We start from the raw sequence: 20,701 nt of genomic DNA on the forward strand, positions 1-20,701 counted from the left end.
AGTGGAGAGAGGAGGAGAGAAGTGGAGAGAGGAGGAGAGAGGTGGAGAAAGGAGGAGAGAGGTGGAGAGAGGAGAGAGAGGAAAGGAGAGAAGTGGAGAGAGGAGGAGAGGTGGAGAGAGGAGGAGAGAAGTGGAGAGAGGAGGAGAGAAGTGGAGAGAGGAGGAGAGAAGTGGAGAGAGGAGGAGAGAAGTGGAGAGAGGAGGAGAAAAGTGGAGAGAGGAGGAGAGAAGTGGAGAGAGAGGAGAGAAGTGGAGAGAGGAGGAGAGAAGTGGAGAGAGGAGGAGAGAAGTGGAGAGAGGAGGGGAGAAGTGGAGAAAGGAGGAGAGAAGTGGAGAGAGGAGGAGAGAAGTGGAGAGAGGAGGAGAGAAGTGGAGAAAGGAGGAGAGAGGTGGAGAGAGGAGAGAGAGGAAAGGAGAGAAGTGGAGAGAGGAGGAGAGGTGGAGAGAGGAGGAGAGAAGTGGAGAGAGGAGGAGAGAAGTGGAGAGAGGAGGAGAGAAGTGGAGAGAGGAGGAGAGAAGTGGAGAGAGGAGGAGAGAAGTGGAGAGAGGAGGAGAGAAGTGGAGAAAGGAGGAGAGAGGAGGAGAGAAGTGGAGAGAGAGGAGAGAAGTGGAGAGAGGAGGAGAGAAGTGGAGAGAGGAGGAGAGAAGTGGAGAGAGGAGGAGAGAAGTGGAGAGAGGAGGAGAGAAGTGGAGAGAGGAGGAGAGAAGTGGAGAGAGGAGGAGAGAAGTGGAGAAAGGAGGAGAGAAGTGGAGAGAGGAGGAGAGAAGTGGAGAAAGGAGGAGAGAGGTGGAGAGAGGAGAGAGAGGAAAGGAGAGAAGTGGAGAGAGGAGGAGAGGTGGAGAGAGGAGGAGAGAAGTGGAGAGAGGAGGAGAGAAGTGGAGAGAGGAGGAGAGAAGTGGAGAGAGGAGGAGAGAAGTGGAGAGAGGAGGAGAAAGTGGAGAGAGGAGGAGAGAAGTGGAGAGAGAGGAGAGAAGTGGAGAGAGGAGGAGAGAAGTGGAGAGAGGAGGAGAGAAGTGGAGAGAGGAGGAGAGAGGTGGAGAGAGGAGGAGAGAAGTGGAGAGAGGAGGAGAGAAGTGGAGAGAGGAGGAGAGAGAGGAGAGAGGAGGAGAGAAGTGGAGAGAAGTGGAGAGAGGAGAGAGGTGGAGAGAGGATGAGAGAAGTGGAGAAAGGAGAGAGGTGGAGAGAGGAGAGAGAGGAAAGGAGAGAAGTGGAGAGAGGAGGAGAGAGGTGGAGAGAAGTGGAGAGAGGAGGAGAGAGGTGGAGAGAAGTGGAGAGGAGAGAGAGGAAAGGAGAGAAGTGGAGAGAGGAGGAGAGAAGTGGAGAGAGGAGGAGAGAAGTGGAGAGAGGTGGAGAGAGGAGTTAATCAGAAAGGAGAGTATTTCATATTCAGATTTCTCATGAACCGAGACACGTAGAATTAAACAGTTTTCACCTACGGAGAGTTTAGAGTCTCCCCTGTTAAACGAGCCACAGCATGTGTCCATAGCCTTCATAGAGAACACGCTGTGGTGCTACAAATATCATGAAAAATGCTCTGGATTGTTGGCACTCGATGTGTTAAAATCCCATCAGCCTTTGAAAAACCCATATCGGTCGATAACAAAGAGAAGCTTTGCTCAGTTCTGTAGGTCTTAGCTTTCAAATGAGGCGTTGCTCTGGGTTAAGGCGGGGTGATGTAAAGCCGTGTCCTGCTCCCTCCTGTAGGTGACGTCTCAGAGGATGCAGGGCGTTCTGCTGCTGGTCTTTGCCAAGTATTTCCATCTGCCGTTCCTGCGCGGAGTCCAGACGGAGACCACCCGCACCGGCCTGGGGGGCTACTGGGTGAGACGCACCACACCACGCCACGCCACGCCAGGCACCACATACCACACACCGCCACACGCTGCACGACCGCTACACGCAGGACACGGGTCAACAGTAATATTTTTGCTGCTGACTAAAACTGGACTAAAACTAGTGGTGGGACTCAATTAAGGCTAGTAGGTGCTGTTGGACGAATGATGGTGAATCTCTCTTATGGACGGGGACAGCGCCCTCTACTGGACTGATATGAAAGACCTGTGTTAAAGGAACAGGCCACCGTTTTTCCACGCTGAGATATGTTCTTACCTGAGCTTTGACGAGTTCTTTAGGACCTGTCTGATCTTCCCCCGTGCCTTCAGTCACGTTAGCGCAGACGGCGTTAGCATTTAGCCTCTCCCTCTCTCCTCTATAGCTCCAAAACAGGTCAAGATAGAAGCTACCAAGCTCTTCCACGTTTTCCCGATTTAAATATGGTTACGTGAAGTGTTCCACTACAAAGTATAATTACACAAAATGAAACAATGTGGATTTTCTAAGCGGATAAAAGGGGGGACTATATTGTAAGGCGTAATAATACCAGGAGTAGTTTGGCATCCGCGCAGTAAAGTGAAGATTACTGCGCGGATTTCGATGATATTTCAACACAAATCAGAGGTCAAATGCCTGATTGAATACTCTAAAAATTTGCAAAATTTTTTCAAGTTTTCAAAAATGTCATGAACGATGCTTTATCCGACATCTATACTAAAATATGTGTCGTCTAGAACCAGGAAACAGAACAATAATGTGTGGAAGATCTGCACGTTTACAATATCGGGTTCAGCTCCAATGACAGGAAAGTTCTAAACATGGGAAAAATTTGGGGGGAAATCTGGCTATAAAATTTGGAAAATCATGTTAAAATTGTTTTTTGGGGGAAAAAATGGGCAAAAAAAGGAAATCAATTCGGAAAAAATAGTAAGAGGGAAAAACAATTGTGAAAACAAGAAAAAAATGAAAAAATGGAAGGAAAAAAGATGGGAAAAACGAATCATCGAGAGGCCCACTGCTCATTATCTTATTTTATACGAGATTATCTGGGAACCATGACTCAAGAAAGGCCACCAGAGGGGCATAAAAGACGTCACATCCCTCTAGTGGATGGGTTGTGTAATTGCATCTATGTAATGATAGATACGCCAATGGCTTTTCCCGCTAATTGTGGGCCAGTGTTCGAAATCCGCGCAGTAATCTTCACTTTACTGTGCGGATGCCAAACAAACTACTCCTGGTATTATTACGCCTTGACAATATAGTTCCCCCTTTTATCCGCTTAGAAAATCCACATTGTTTAATTTAGTGTAATTATACATTGTAGTGGAACACTTCACGTAACCATATTTAAATAGGGAAAACGTGGAAGAGCTTGGTAGCTTCTATCTTGACCTGTTTTGGAGCTATAGAGGAGAGAGGGAGAGGCTAAATGCTAACGCCGTCTGCGCTAACGTGACTGAAGGCACGGGGGAAGATCAGACAGATCCTAAAGAACTCGTCAAAGCTCAGGTAAGAACATATCTCAGTGTGGAAAAACGGTGGCCTGTTCCTTTAAAGCACCAACTCCGTGGCCATTGCCAGCGGTCGTTATTTTTCTCAGAGATCCTCTAGCAGAAACTAATGACCTGTAGAACGTTGGAAAATGGACGTTATGTTAAAATAATCCAGTTTTTTTCAGAGCTCAGGTCAAACACAGAGAGAGTGAACAAGATAAACTCTGTGTTTACATAAACCCGAACATTTGTTAAGCAAATATTGACCAGGAAGAGATAAATCTGCTGCTGCTCAAATACAGAAGTGAAACATCTGGGTTTAAAGGGATGTTTCAGGATTTTTGACATAGGGCCTCATTTCCTACTTATCCAGAGTGTTGCAGTTCTTATGTTTGAAGAGTTTTGTGGTGCTAGGCTAATGCAAGGCTAGTGCAAGGCTAGTGCATGTCTATGGTATCAGCTAGCCTGCATTAAAAACAGTGTGACCCGCTCCACAGAGCACCTGAGGCAAATCACTTATAACACCAGACTAACCATATAAATGTCTGTGTCCATTGAATCATGTTTGGAATAAAACTGACCTGCATCACATGAACGATCGCATTTTGAGGGACTATTTTCTAGCAGATCACTCCGCCGCCGCGTAGCTTATACAACCACGGAGCTGATGCTGCTCAAATATAAGGTCTTTTAAATGATTCTATGGACATTTATATGGTTAGTCTGGTGTTAGACGTGATTTTCCTCAGGTGCTCTGTGGAGCGGGTCAGGCAGTTTTTAATGCAGGCTAGCTGATACCATAGACATGCACTAGCCTAGCAACACGAAACTCTTCAAATATAAGAACTGCATGAATTACAAAAAAAATATCTCATGAAATCAGCAACACTCTGGATAACTAATAAGGCCCTATGTCAAACATCCTGAAACATCCCTTTAAGAGAGTCTCATGTATGTTCAGATCTGCGGTTCCTAGAAGTGGAATGTGTGATTGTAATGAGTGATTGTCACGTATGTGCGTGTTCCCTCAGGGTAACAAAGGCGGCGTGAGCGCACGCATGTCCGTGTTCGGCCACACGCTGTGTTTCCTGAACTGTCACCTGCCCGCCCACATGGAGAACTCAGACCAGCGCATGGAGGACTTCGAGAGCATCCTCCAGCAGCAGCAGTTCGAAGGCCAGGCGGCCACGGGGGTGCTGGACCACGAGTGAGGCACACACACACACACACACACACACGTACACACACACACACACACACACACACACACACACACACACACACACACACACACACACGCACACATACACACACACACACACACACAGGCGGCCACGGGGGTGCTGGACCACGAGTGAGACACACACACACATATACACACACTCACACACTAGGGATGTCACGGTTACCGGTGTAGCGGTAAACCCCGGTAAAAATGTTGACATTAATAATTACCGTCTTGTTTTTGCTAAACTATTTTACCGCGGTGGATTACGGCGCCCGCGGTGTCGGCAAAGTGAGCCTCAATAGGCGCCGTCTCCTCTGCTGAAGCTGCCGCAGGCGCCTCTGGAGCTACAACCAAAACTAAACTTTCTCTGAGCTGGAATCATGTCCGAGACGACAGCGCAGGATCAGCCTCAGAGACCGAGCCTGAAGTCTGGACATGTTTGTGTGTTTGAAGAAGCTGAAGGACAGTTGATAGAGACAGTTTTCCTGTTTGTGGAACGAGCAGGAAAAATTGTCTCTAAAGCAGCGAGACTTCGAACCTGTGACTCTCATGCATGACCGTCTCCACAGCTCTATAGCAGGAAGCTAACGTTAGCGTGACCGTCTCCCACAGCTCTATAGCAGTAAGCTAACGTTAGCGTGACCGTCTCCCACAGCTCTATAGCAGGAAGCTAACGTTAGCGTGACCGTCTCCCACAGCTCTATAGCAGGAAGCTAACGTTAGCGTGACCGTCTCCCACAGCTCTATAGCAGGAAGCTAACGTTAGCGTGACCGTCTCCCTCTATAGCAGGAAGCTAACGTTAGCGTGACCGTCTCCCTCTATAGCAGGAAGCTAACGTTAGCGTGACCGTCTCCCTCTATAGCAGGAAGCTAACGTTAGCGTGACCGTCTCCCTCTATAGCAGGAAGCAAACGTTAGCGTGACCGTCTCCCTCTATAGCAGTAAGCTAACGTTAGCGTGACCGTCTCCCACAGCTCTATAGCAGGAAGCTAACGTTAGCGTGACCGTCTCCCTCTATAGCAGGAAGCTAACGTTAGCGTGACCGTCTCCCTCTATAGCAGGAAGCTAACGTTAGCGTGACCGTCTCCCTCTATAGCAGTAAGCTAACATTAGTGTGACCGTCTCCCTCTATAGCAGGAAGCTAACGTTAGCGTGACCGTCTCCCTCTATAGCAGGAAGCTAACGTTAGCGTGACCGTCTCCCTCTATAGCAGGAAGCTAACGTTAGCGTGACCGTCTCCCTCTATAGCAGGAAGCAAACGTTAGCGTGACCGTCTCCCTCTATAGCAGTAAGCTAACGTTAGCGTGACTGTCTCCCTCTATAGCAGGAAGTTAACGTTAGCGCTTTAGCTGAAATGCTGATGTGGGACTTTGGGTTGAGGGAGAATGTAACGAGTCGCCCCATAGCGCGGCTGCAGTGCCACCGCCAGCATAAGCCGTGTCCGGATACCTCCGCACGATGGCACAATGCGTTACGGGGCTCCCAGATTCACTCTCGCCGCAGTTTTATGAATTTAATAATCAGGCATTTTTCCAAATCTGCAAAGTGAAAGCTCACTGGAAGGAAACAACAATGTTCCTGATATAGACGGTTTATCTTCGTTTCTGACGCTATAAATAGTCCATGTAAAACCCTCGAAACGATCAACAACACATCGTTATAGTTCCTTTACTTTGATGTGAAAAGGCTTTGTCTGTATTTTTTTTACATAATAAGCACTGTTAAACCTTTTTGAAACTATTTCAGTTTGTGTAGGACTATCAATGCTTTCTGAACATATTAACACACATTAAAGAAAATACCGTGATAAAACCGAAAACCGTGATAATTTTGGTCACAATAACCGTGAGGTAAAGTTTTCATACCGTGACAGCCCTAACACACACACACACACACACACACACACACACACACACACACACACACGCACGCACGCGCGTGTGTGTACGCACGCACACACACATACACACACACACACACACACACACACACACACACACACACACACAGGCGGCCACGGGAGTGCTGGACCACGAGTGAGACACACACACACACAATGATACACAATGACACGCAATGACACAGACACACAAACTTGCTACACTTGACTCTCCAACTCCTCGGCCTAGATCCAGATCCAGTCAGGTCTGAACAGGGACAAAAGTGGTTTCAAACAAACATAATAGCAGTAGCAGTAGCAGTAGTAGTAGCAGCAGTAGTAGTAGTAGTAGTAGTAGTAGTAGTAATAGTAATAGTAGTAGTAGTAGTAGCAGTAGCAGTAGTAGCAGTAGCAGTAGTAGCAGTAGTAGCAGTAGCAGCAGTAGCAGCAGTAGTAGCAGTAGTAGCACTAGTTTCCTAAAGTACCTCTGTGTTCCTGCAGTGTGGTGTTCTGGTTCGGGGACCTGAACTTCCGCATCGATGACCTGGACATGCAGGTGGTCAAATCTGCCATCGACAACAACAAGTTCTCCACCCTGTGGGAGAAGGACCAGGTACAGTTCCACCTGTGGCCACCAGAGGGCAGTGTTGTTACAGTTCCACCTGTGGCCACCAGAGGGCAGCGTTGTTACAGTTCCACCTGTGGCCACCAGAGGGCAGCGTTGTTACAGTTCCACCTGTGGCCACCAGAGGGCAGCGTTGTTACAGTTCCACCTGTGGCCACCAGAGGGCAGTGCTGTTATGGCCATAGTCTCTGCTCTGCCTCAGCAGGGAGGGCCTGGTCATAGACATCACATAATAAAGGCTGGATGTCTCGTAGGCGCTGCTGACCAATAGAGGGCGGCGTCCACACACGGCGGCCATCTTACCACAGGAGCTCACTCCTAACACTGTGTTTATGGTGCCTGTACTTTTACATAACCACAACGTGCTCAATTTTCTACCGACTTTCAAACAGTTTGGTTTGTTATAAACGTCAGAGATGTAGTTATGACACTGCCAGAAAGCCTCCCTGTGACAAGATGGCCGCCGGTGATGCCGGAAGTGACTCCGCCTTAAGACGTCTAGCTTTTATTATATGATGTCTATGGGCCTGGTCGGTACTTGGATGGGAGACCGTTTGGAAACACCAGGAAGCCTGGCTGAATGCTCTGTGGGAGGGGCCGATGGCACAGACTGGGAGCCTCACTTCTGTCAGTCGACCCCAGGGCAGCTGAGGCTACAGTACTAGCTTTGCCTCACTAAGGATGGAGTGAATGAATAATGCACGAAATTGTAATGAGACTCTGGAGCGTCTGGAAAAATGCTATATAAGACTAATGTATTATTATTATTATTATTATTATTATTATTATTATTATTAATTTAATTTAATTTAATTTAATTTAATTTAATTTAATTTAATTTAATTTTATTTTATTTTATTTTATTTTATTTTATTTTATTTTATTTTATTTTATTTTATTAATTATATTATTTATATTATTTATATTATATTATATTATATTATATTATATTATAATAATAATATAATATAATATATTATAAGTATAACTATACTATTATTTTTCATTATCCTCATCATTATCATTCGCAACCGCTATGTTTTTTTCCACAGCTGAACATGGCCAAAGACAGTGAGACGGTGCTGGAGGGTTTCCAGGAGGGGCCGCTCAAGTTCCCGCCCACCTACAAGTTTGACGTGGGCACAGACACGTACGACACCAGGTGGGGCTCAAGCTTTAGACTCTTAACTCGTTTCTATTAAGGCTTCAGAGTAAAAACTGAAGATGAATCCTCCAGAACAGCAGGGGGCAGTGTGGTCCTGGTCCTTTGGTTTTACTGTAGGTGAGGTGGGGAGTCCAGTGGTGATTTTCATGACTTTAAGTTCTGATTTACTTTTTACCTTGAATACTTTAACATACTTCAGTACTTTAACTTAAGGAATAATTTGACAGAACGTTTAATATTTGACCGGGTAGTATCAGTACTATTAATGAAATGCAGGACTTTGACCTCATGCACTTAGTCCTGTCCCATAAATCCTGCAGAGCCTGAGTACTGACTCAAATAATTACTCAAGTACAGATGGTAAAATACTAGTTAAATTCAATTAAATTCAGTACTTTATTCGATCCCCGACACATTAGTGTAAACAGAAACACACAGAAACACATACAAACTGGAAACAATAAAAAGACAAAGGATAATGATTAAAACCCTAAAGACACTTAACCTCTTAACTCCCGCCTGAACCGAGAGGATCTTTTTCCTCACGTCATCAGATTTTTTTTCCTTCATTTTTTTGTTGGGTATTCAACTCATTTTTGTCTCTTTTTTTTTTGGTCTTTTTTTTTTTGGTCATTTTTTTACATTGACTTTACACTGACTTTTCTGTCACATTTTTGACATTTTTTTTGTCAATTTTTGTCATTTTTTGGTAATTTTTTCATCACATTTTTGTCACATTTTTGTATTTTTTTGGTCACATTTTTGTCATTTTTTTGTCACATTTTTGTCATTTTTTTTGTCACATTTTTGTCATTTTTTTGTCTTTTTTTCCCCAATTTCTTGTGACATTTTTGCCACTTTTTCATACATTTTTCATCACTTTTTTGTCACATTTCCATCATTGTTTTCGTCTCAGTTTTGTCGCTATTTTCACACCTTTTTTTCCAGAAGCTTTTGGATTGGGGTAAAGCCAAACTGGAGAAAATGTGCTCGGTTCAGGCGGGAGTTAAGGGGTTAAAACAAATGTAAGTGCGTGTGGCGATCCCATCAAATTCATAAAGTACTGAAAAAATACAAAATACTAATAACTAAGTCAGTTATTTCTACAGACAGAGAAGTCACAAAATGACAGTAGAAAAACAAAGTGCAGTTTTTAAACAGGTTTCGTCTGTGATGTGGGAGGAGCCTGACCGTCCCGGGCTCTGAAGGTCAGGACCAGGATCAGAACCAATGAAGGGAGGAATATACAAAATACTGAATAACCCTTCAGGAATTAAAGTCTCTGTTTGAGAAATATAAACGTGAAGCTTCTGACGCTCCAGGTTCAGTCAAGCTTTTCACACAAACACAAACTAAAGGCCGTTCTCCTCGCCCTGTGATCGTCTCCTCCTCTGGTTAAAAGTGCACTGGCCCAAATCTCTGGCTCTGGTTACATCATCCTCAGTTCTGCTGATCATGGGCCTGTACTGCCCCCTCCTGGAGAAACATAAACGATACTTATATACATCCTGAACGCAATCCAAAATCCATTTACCTCTTAATGTAAATATGATATGATTTATTTACTTATTATTATGGATAAAGTTTACATAACTGACTAAAAATATCTTTATGTTTATACAATATCAATGGTCTTTAATTATTTCTTCGATCTTATGACCATGGATTTTCTTATTCTCAAGTGTATCCTGTTTATAATTATTACTTCTTATCTACAGTCATCTTTACTTCCTCTATTTGATAAATTTTTATTTATTTTAGTTTTTCTTTCTGTCACCTCGAGTCTCCCAAGGTTATAAATCTCTGAGTGATCCTGGACTCAGACCTGAACTTAACCCCCCTTAACTCCCGCCTGAACCGAGCACATTTTCTCCAGTTTGGCTTTACCCCAATCCAAAAGCTACTGGAAAAAAGCTGTGAAAATAGCGACAGAACTGAGACGAAAACAATGATGGAAATGTGAGAAAAAAGTGAGAAAAAGTGACGAAAAATGGATGAAAAAGTGGCAAAAAATGTCACAAAAATGTCACGAGAAATTGACAAAAAATGGACGAAAAAATGACAAAAATGTGACAAAAAATTACAAAAAAATGACAAAAATTGGATTAAAAAATGACCAAAAAATGACAAAAATGTGGCAAAAAAGTGAGAAAACATTGACAAAAAAGTGACGAAAAATGGATGAAAAAGTGGCAAAAAATGTCATAAAAATGTCACGAGAAATTGACAAAAAATGGACGAAAAAATGACAAAAATGTGACAAAATGTGACAAAAAAATGACAAAAATGTGGCAAAAAAGTGAGAAAACATTGACAAAAAAGTGACGAAAAATGGATGAAAAAGTGGCAAAAAATGTCACAAAAATGTCACGAGAAATTGACAAAAAATGGACGAAAAAATGACAAAAATGTGACAAAATGTGACAAAAAATTACAAAAATATGACAAAAAATGGATTAAAAAATGACCAAAAAATGACAAAAATGTGGCAAAAAAGTGAGAAAACATTGACAAAAAAGTGACGAAAAATGGATGAAAAAATGACAAAAATGTGACAAAATGTGACAAAAAATTACAAAAATATGACAAAAATTGGATAAAAAAACGACCAAAAAATGACAAAAATGTGACAAAAATGTGACAAAAATGTGACAAAAAAATGACAAAAATGTGACAAAAAAAATTACAAAATTGTGATAAAAATTTGACAAAAAAAAATGACAAAAAAGTTACAAAAATGAGTTGAACACCCAACAAAAAAATGGAAAAGAAATCTGATGACGTGAGGGAAAAAGATCCTCTCGGTTCAGGCGGGAGTTAAGAGGTTAAACAGACACATCAGAGCAAGAACATCAGCAGCTTTTTACCCTCAGAGAAACATTAAGATCAGAGGAACGGTGTCGAAACCAGACTGAGAGAGACTGATCCCTGTGTGAGAGACTGTGACGGCTGCAGAACATCCAGAACCAGGAAACACCACCATATTAGTCCAGTGCTCCGGCCTCTGCACTGACTTCAGTCCCTCAGAGAAAAGTCCATCTGTGACATGTTAGAGCCGTGTGAACCATCTCAGGGAGCAGGGGCGGATCTAGGAAAAAAATCTCAGGATGGCAAGCAGGGTCAGGGATCATTTCTGTGGTGGCAACACATTTTACAATGTCGAATGTTTATAGCGAATGTTTTGCTTGATCGCAAGGGATTTTTTCCGTTTAGATGCAGCTGAGCCCCCCCCCAAAGTTAAACACAAATAGTAGCATTGTCCATAATATAAATAGGGGGGCTCTATCTCAGGTAACATTTAAACTTTGTAATAAAAAAAAGAACTAAAATGAAAAAAAAAATCCTCATCTTTGGCGCCTTATTTTGGCTTATTATCCGGCTCTTCACAACGTAAGTAGAAGCTCCGTTGATTTGAATGGGATTTCCCAACGTTCTACTGGTCATTATTTTCTGATAAAGGACGTCTGAGAAAAATAATGACGCTGCCAATGGCAACGGAGTTGGTGCTTTCATATCACTCCGCACGTACGTAGCAGCGACACTATCTGTCCCGTCACTGAGAGAGAAGTCGGGGAATCGCTCGTGAAGTTAACGTGAGTCTGACTTTCAACTTACCCAGAGATTCACAACCATTCCTCCAACTGCACCTTCAGCTAAGTAGCTAGGCTAGCTGCTAGCCTTGCTGCTTCTAGCCTAGCCAAACGTTGCAGAGCAACGCGCAAACTTTTGGGAACTATTTGTCCCGGAAGTCATTAAATAAACCTTTCGACCTTCATAAAAGTGTACGAAGTTTATGTTGTGTGTGTTCAGTTGGCAAATGGCCGTATAATAAGCGGATAATGTATAGAACGCTGGTCATTATCGGGAAAATAAGCACCGACACCTGAAGGTGCTTATTTTCCCGATAATGACCAGCGTTCTATACATTATCCCTTACCTAAAGATCTTATAATTCTTTGTCCTGTTAAAAAAGTACTAACTGAGAGTGAGCCTCTGTGAGCAGATGTGAGACTTCACATGACAATGGCGTGGCAGCTGGGGTGGCAAGACCTGGTACCCCTGTCAGGGAGGGGTCTCCCGGTGGTTCCAGAGTCAGGACTAAACACAGTAGTAAGGCTAAAGATGTGAGACAGGCCTCAGACTCGGACAATGTTGAAATCCAGTTCTTTTTACCCGTGAATATGACTGAAAGTATTTGATCTGGACTCTCGTGTTTGTTCAGTGGGAAGAAGCGTAAACCGGCCTGGACCGACCGTATCCTGTGGCGTATGCGGGCCACGGCGCCGGTCAGCGCCGCCGGTAAACGGGGCTCTCTGTCCGGACTGACCAGCGGCACCAAAGTCACGCAGCATTACTACAGGAGCCACATGGAGTTCACCGTCAGCGACCACAAGCCGGTGTCCTCCATCTTCACCCTGCAGGTCAGGCTGTGGCCGGACGTCCACACCATTCCCTGTATAGTGACTATACTATAATACTATTATACTATACTACTATTATATTATACTACTATTATATTATACTACTATTATACTATACTACTATTATACTATACTAATATACTACTATCATACTATCATACTATCATACTATACTAATGTCCAGAGAGAAAACAGTCGTGCACTCAAAATTTCCCACAATGCATTCTGAAAAGTATCGATGGTCACTAAAGGGGTCAATATAGACCACAATGCACTGGGAGACAGAGACAGGTTTTGAAACTAAACATGACTGAGTGAAACCAGCTGTTTCAGTCGAGCGTTTGTTTTGCTCATGAATAAACGACTTCAATATAAACGGTTACGGTGGAAAGATGCTAACGTTAGCTGCTAACCTTTAGCTGGAGCTCTCGAATAATCCAAGCCATTCATGAAAAATCCATGTTAAATATAAAGTATCCGACTCGTATTTATCCATAAATATTCCACTGTGTCTGAATTTGTTTTTTATCACAGAAATACGGAGTTTAGTGACTTTTATCAGACGGAGTCACACTTTTTTTTGTGATGATCGTTTTACTTTAATTTAAATGTCAAATAAAGCTCCTGTAAAAGCGCCAAAACAGTCTGTTTCATAAATACTACTACTATATAGTGCAGGCCGATGTAGTGAATGAGAGGTCAGGGACCAGGGTGGACATTTGGACACTGTCTTTGTGCTATTTTCTATCAACACATTAAACCCACAGACGTTGAACCCGGTGATTTAACCCCTTAACTCCCACCTGAACCGAGCACATTTTCTACCGTTTGGCTTTACCCCAGTCCAAAAGCTTCTGGAAAAAGGGTGGGAAAATAGCAACAAAACTGAGACGAAAACAATGATGGAAATGTGACAAAAAAGTGAGAAAACATTGATAAAAAGTGACAAAAGATTGATGAAAAAGTGGCAAAAATGTCACAAATAAATTACATAAATGTGACAAAAATGTGATAAAAATGTGATAAAAATTAGAAAAAATTGACAAAAAATGACAAAAAAATGGATAAAAAATTGACCAAAAAAATGACAAAAAATGTGACAAAAAATGACCAAAAAAAATCAAAAAATTGATCAAAATTTGACCAAAAAAACGACAAAAAATTGACAAAAAATGACAAAAATGTGATTAAAAAATGACGAAAAAATGACAAAAATGTGATAAAAAATGACAAAAAAATGACAAAAAAGTTTCAAAAATGAGTTGAATGCCCAACAAAAAAAACATGGAAAAAAAATCTGATGACGTGAGGAAAAAGATCCTCTCGGTTCAGGCGGGAGTTAAGAGGTTAAAGGAGACATGTTATGATTTATTTCTGGGATTCTGTGATCATTTATTCATCATCTTAAGAAAAGAAACAGTCACATGTTTTCGCCCCTCTGCATGCCAGTATCGTTAGCACAGGCTAAAGCGCGGCGTTAGCGTGTAGTGCTGACGTGTAGCGTGTGTGCAGTTCCCCTACAGGGTGGACGTGCCTCTGGTCACTCTGATCGTGGAGGACGAGTGGAACTGTGTCGCCGACGCCGCGCCCAAGTTCCGCCTGGCCCCCAACTACCCCCGCAGCTCCTGGGACTGGATCGGCCTCTACAAGGTTAGTCCGTCTGTGTAGAGACGCTCCCCGGGACCCGGTCGCTCACCTGCCACCTCTCGTCCCGCTCCAGGTCGGCTTCAAGCACCACAAGGACTACGTGGGGTACGTGTGGGCCAAGCAGGAGGAGAACGACTTCCACCGGCTGGAGCAGCAGGTACAGGTCGCACGCCGGTCTCCGTGGAAACTAGGGCTGTGCAATTAATCGAAATTCGATTACAACAGTAAACGATTACAAAATTAGCATAATCGCAAAAAAATTGATTATTTTCCCTTCGCTTTTCTCGTGCCGCGGCTCATGCTTTTGCCTGACATAAAAACAAACGGCGCTGTGTGATGATGTCATCAGGCCGCGCAGGTGTGAGGGCTGGCCAGCAGGGGGCAGGTGTGAAACAGGGACCTCTCTTTAATCAGGGCAAACTTGAAATCATTTGTACTTTTATGACTGTCCAGAAAACATAAAATATCATCATAGTGTTTTGATTAATAAATAAATAAAATAAAGATAGACTTTTTTTTTTACCTCTTGGGCACAAACCAAATCCATTCTCTCCTCTTTGAGATTGTCGTCACTTTTTATTTCCCTTTTGTGTTTTAGTCAGTTTTTTATTTCTTTTTTGCTGCTCTTTTGTCACTTTTTTTGCTGGATTTTTGTCTTTTTCTGCTGGATTTTTGTCATTTTTTTGTGTCGTTTTTTTGCTGGATTTTTGTAACTTTTTTTTATTGATTTTTGTCATTTTTCTGCCTGATTTGTGTCTTTTTTTTAGCTTGATTTTTGTCATTTTTTGCTTGATTTTTGTCATTTTTTGTGTCTTTTTTTCAGGATTTTTGTCTTTTTTTCTGCTGGATTTTTGTCATTTTTTGTTTCTTTTTTTTCAGGATTTTTGTCATTTTTTGCTGGATCTTTGTCTTTTTTTGTGTCTTTTTTTTGCTGGAGTTTTGGAACTTTTTTATTGATTTTTGTCTTTTTTCTGCTGGATTTTTGTCTTTTTTTTTAATTGATTTTTGTCATTTTTTGCTGGATTTTTGTCTTTTTTTTCTGGTTGTTTTAATCTTTTTTTTTTGCTTGATTTTTGTCATTTTTTGTGTCTTTTTTTCTGGATTTTTGTCATTTTTCTGCTGGATTTTTGTCTTTTTTTTCTGGTTGTTTTTATCTTTTTTTTTGTTTCTTTTTTTCTGGATTTTTGTCATTTTTCTGCTGGATTTTTGTCATTTTCTGTTTCTTTTTTTTCTGGATTTTTGTCATTTTTTTGTCATTTTTTTTGTCATTTTTTTGCTGGATTTTTGGAACTATTTAATTGATTTTTGTCTTTTTTTTTATTGATTTTTGTCTTTTTTTTAATTGATTTTTGTCATTTTTTGCTGGATTTTTGTCATTTTTTTTCTGGTTGTTTTTATCTTTTTTTTTGCTTGATATTTGTCACTTTTTTGTGTCTTTTTTTTCTTGATTTTTGTCATATTTTGCTGGATTTTTGTCGTTTTTCTGCTGGATTTTTGTCTTTTTTTTGCTGTTTTTTTTTTTGTCTTTTTTGCTGGATTGTTGTCGTTTTTCTGCTGGATTTTTGTCATTTTTTGCTGTTTTTTTGTTGCGTCGACTTTTGCCTCTATTTCGAAGAAGCTTTTAGATTTGGAGAATTTGGAGAAAACATGTTCAGGTGGGAGTCAAGAGGTTAAAGGCAACAAATAATCGCTTGAATAATCGTGATTTCAATTATGACAAAAAATAATGCTGATTATTATTTTTTTCAATAATCGAGCAGCCCTAATGGAAACGCCCTCTCTCTGACGCCGCCGGGTTGTTCTTCTTCTTCTGCTGCAGGTGGTTTTCACCGAGGAGGAGCTGCCCAAAGACTCCGGGGACTTCATCCTGGGTTACTATAGCAACAACATGAACTCCATGGTGGGGATGACCGAGCCCTTCCAGGTAAACAGCCCAAAGTCTGTCAGTGTGTACATGTACGTGTGTAGCACTAGGACAGAAGTACGTGTGTAGCATTAGGACAGAAGTACGTGTGCAGTATTAGGACAGAAGTACGTGTGTAGTATTAGGACAGAAGTACGTGTGCAGTATTAGGACAGAAGTACGTGTGCAGTATTAGGACTCTAGTACGTGTGTAGTATTAGGACAGAAGTACGTGTGTAGTATTAGGACAGAAGTACGTGTGCAGTATTAGGACTGTAGTACGTGTGTAGCATTAGGACTCTAGTACGTGTGTAGCATTAGGACAGAAGTACGTGTGTAGTATTAGGACAGAAGTACGTGTGCAGTATTAGGACAGAAGTACGTGTGCAGTATTAGGACTCTAGTACGTGTGTAGTATTAGGACAGAAGTACGTGTGTAGTATTAGGACAGAAGTACGTGTGCAGTATTAGGACTGTAGTACGTGTGCAGTATTAGGACTCTAGTACGTGTGTAGCACTAGGACAGAAGTACGTGTGCAGTATTAGGACAGAAGTACGTGTGCAGTATTAGGACTCTAGTACGTGTGCAGTATTAGGACAGAAGTACGTGTACAGTATTAGGACAGAAGTACGTGTGCAGTATTAGGACTCTAGTACGTGTGTAGCAGTATTAGGACAGAAGTACGTGTGCAGTATTAGGACAGAAGTACGTGTGTAGCATTAGGACAGTAGTACGTGTGTAGTATTAGGACAGAAGTACGTGTGCAGTATTAGGACTGTAGTACGTGTGCAGTATTAGGACTGTAGTACGTGTGCAGTATTAGGACAGACGTACGTGTGCAGTATTAGGACAGAACTACGTGTGCAGTATTAGGACAGAACTACGTGTGCAGTATTAGGACAGAAGTACGTGTGTAGCATTAGGACAGAAGTACGTGTGCAGTATTAGGACAGAAGTACGTGTGCAGTATTAGGACAGAAGTACGTGTGCAGTATTAGGACAGAAGTACGTGTGCAGTATTAGGACTGTAGTACGTGTGCAGTATTAGGACAGAAGTACGTGTGCAGTATTAGGACAGAAGTACGTGTGCAGTATTAGGACAGAAGTACGTGTGCAGTATTAGGACTCTAGTACGTGTGTAGCACTAGGACAGAAGTACGTGTGCAGTATTAGGACTCTAGTACGTGTGTAGCACTAGGACAGAAGTACGTGTGCAGTATTAGGACTCTAGTACGTGTGTAGCACTAGGACAGAAGTACGTGTGCAGTATTAGGACTCTAGTACGTGTGTAGCACTAGGACAGAAGTACGTGTGCAGTATTAGGACTCTAGTACGTGTGTAGCACTAGGACAGAAGTACGTGTGCAGTATTAGGACTCTAGTACGTGTGTAGCACTAGGACAGAAGTACGTGTGCAGTATTAGGACTCTAGTACGTGTGTAGCACTAGGACAGAAGTACGTGTGCAGTATTAGGACTGTAGTACGTGTGCAGTATTAGGACAGAAGTACGTGTGCAGTATTAGGACTGTAGTACGTGTGCAGTATTAGGACCAATGGGCGCTGGCTGCTCTGCTTTTTGGCCACGACACTAGAGGGCGCCATTGCTCCACCATTGCTGTAGTACCTCCATATCGCCACTGGTCCCCCATTAAAAAGCATTGGACTTTAGACAAAAACAACTTTAAGGTCTGGTCCCAATTTTTTCGGAACTGTCTAAACCAGGGGGGCCCAAACTTTTTGTCTCCAAGGGCCAAAACGAAAAAGTGCCCGTGAGTCTCGGGCCAAACACGGCGATGTCAAGCACGAAAGACACATAACTGCAAATTATAAAGTTACTGTTTTATTTACTTTTTATTTTTTTGATAGCCCACATTTGCATTTGATTCTATCCATGCAAATAACATGCTATATTAAAACAAGTGTTAACTCTGGCAAAAGCCTAATTTTAGTAAAACAAAATCAACAACTGTAGCAATTTAGTAGTAATTTTGTATCTACAGCACCTACAGTAAATTTACCTCATTTGTTAACTCAAAGAAAATGCCACATTAGATCATTTTGAAAGTGTCAGAAGTCAATTTTTAGCATATACTGTTGTTAACGTAACAACCTTTGCAATAAAAGTTGGAAAACTGTGAAAGCTGATGCTACAACGCTCTGTAATTGAAAAATACCAAGACCCCACAACAGTGTTTCCTTAACTTTGCGAAAGGAGAGAAACAGCGCCCCCAATTTGATGCTAGTGGTCAAAAAGTGTACTGCATCCATATTTACCATTGTATTAACCACATGCAGGGCAAAAGTAGGTCACTCTCTGGCTTATTTTTCTCCTTAAATGTCTTTGTTTGGACACTATGTTGTTGTTGGACACTAGGGGGCGACATGCGCTTTTGTTTGGCCTGCACTCCACCAATAACTTTAAAGAAGAGGAAAAACAGCTGTTGGTGATGTCACTTCCCTTTCCCCTGTTTAAGGATGGTTAGCGCTAGATCGTCTGCTCCGGAGGGACGGTCTGCTGTTTGTATAGATCTATGAGTTGGTTTGTCTAAAAATACAAATAATCCTAATCCGAACCCTAATCCGTAAGGTTGACCCCTTAACTCCCACCTGAACCGAGCACATTTTCTCCAGTTTGGCTTTACCCCAATCCAAAAGCTTCTGGAAAAAAGCAGTGAAAATAGCAACAAAACAATGATGGAAATGTGACAAAAAAGTGAGAAAACATTGACAAAAAAGTGACGAAAAATTTATGAAAAAGTGGCAAAAATGTCACAAGAAATTGACAAGAAATTGACAAAAAATTGACAAAACAAATGACCAAAAAATGATAAAAAATTGACAAAAAAATGTCAAAAATGTGACAAAAAATGTGACAAAAAATTGAAGAAAAAGTGACAAAAAAATGACAAAAAATTGATAAAAAATTGACAAAAAATGTCAAAAATGTGACAAAAAATGTGACGAAAAATTGACGAAAAATGGACGAAAAAATGACAAAAATGTGACAAAAATGTGACAAAAAATTGACAAAAAAATTACAAAAAAAATTACAAAAAAAATTACAAAAAATTGATACAAAAATTGACAAAAAAATGTCAAAAAAGTGACGAAAAATGTATGAAAAAGTGGCAAAAATGTCACAAAAAATTGACAAAAAATTGACAAAAAATGTGACAAAAAATGATTAAAAATTGATTAAAAATTGACAAAAAATTGACGAAAAATTGACAAAAAAATGTAAAAAATGTGACAATTTGTGACAAAAAAATTACAAAAATGTGACAAAGAAAGTGACAAAAAATTTATTCAAAATTGACGAAAAAATGGACGAAAAAATGACAAAAATGTGATAAAAAATTACAAAAAAGTTACAAAAATGAGTTGAACACTCAACAAAAAAATGTTGGAAAAAAAATCTGATGACGTGAGGAAAAAGATCCTCTCGGTTCAGGCGGGAGTTAAGAGGTTAACCATTTCCCTGGCCCTAACCTTAATTTGTGTCATGATATCTCACGTTTTCACAGCAGACGATCTAGCACTAACCTTTAAGGATGGACGGATTGTGCAAATTCTAATCTGGGTCGACTGTCTGATCTAACAGTCGACCCATGAAAGGTTAAGGAGTTAGATGCTCGTGTTAGTGCTTAGAGGCGACAATTTGATGGTTTCAGACGCAGCCTTAGATTAGTTTTGTAGGTCTTAGCTTTCAAATGAGGCGTTGCTGTGATGCTCAGCTGGAGAAAAAGCGCTGGGTAAATAAATGAAATAACCCCCCCCCCCTCCCTCTCTGTCCAGATCCAGCTGCCGTCGCTGGAGCCCCCCAGCAGCTCCTCGGACAGCTCCGACTTCAGCTCTGAGGACGAGGGCACCGTGGTCCAGGCCAAGGCCGAGTCCAGCCCCGGCTCCTCCAGCCCCAAGACCAGACCCAGCCCCGGCTCCAGCCCCCCGCCTCCCGCCGCGCCTCGGTCCAAACACCGACACCACCACCACCACCACCACCACCCCCGCCGCCCCGAGTCCCCGCGCTCGATCCCTCCCACGCCCGACGCCGCCCCCGCTGACACTGACGCGACCGACTCCCGCCCCGAGCAGCCAGCAGAGGGCGCCGTCGCACAGGAGGAGTGATGTGAAGTTCCGCCTCACTGCTACGGTTTCTGCAGAAGCGTACAGTGGTGGAGCCTTTGCCTTGTCGAGTGTCGAGTCCGTCACGTCGTCTTTGCTTTTGACCTCTTTTGTACGTGCGTCTGCTGTCTTCTCATTCTCAGGTGTGGACAGTACAGGGAGCTCTCACGCCCCAAAATATCTACAGGGTACTCAGGGCTGGGAACCGTTAGACCCCGCCGCGGTACCGGAACTAAAGCTCATCACAAACATACCGGAAACAAATGTAAAATATATGTTCCAGTTTGGATGCTGTTGGTCATCAACGTTCAAATGAAAAAACTAAGTGAAAGACAAGTGGGGAAAAAATTAAAAGTGGAAAAAATTGGTGGGGAAAAATG

The 20,701-nt window shown here is 42.1% G+C and overlaps 1 protein-coding gene across 1 annotated transcript; it reads left to right on the top strand.

The window, feature by feature from the left end:
* Nucleotides 1–1,710: 1,710 nt before the first annotated feature.
* Nucleotides 1,711–20,324, top strand: inpp5jb (inositol polyphosphate-5-phosphatase Jb; the record flags this gene model as incomplete). Its single annotated transcript, XM_079575741.1, has 9 exons — nt 1,711–1,822; nt 4,362–4,537; nt 6,939–7,050; nt 8,115–8,224; nt 12,450–12,648; nt 14,161–14,298; nt 14,369–14,452; nt 16,115–16,219; nt 19,995–20,324. The coding sequence occupies exons 1-9, from the start codon at nt 1,721–1,723 to the stop codon at nt 20,322–20,324; spliced, it is 1,356 nt and encodes a 451-aa protein (XP_079431867.1). The 5' UTR covers nt 1,711–1,720.
* Nucleotides 20,325–20,701: the final 377 nt, after the last annotated feature.

The sequence above is a fragment of the Gobius niger genome (assembly GCF_951799975.1).
Source record: "Gobius niger genome assembly, chromosome: 1".
In the NCBI taxonomy this organism is placed as follows: domain Eukaryota; kingdom Metazoa; phylum Chordata; class Actinopteri; order Gobiiformes; family Gobiidae; genus Gobius; species Gobius niger.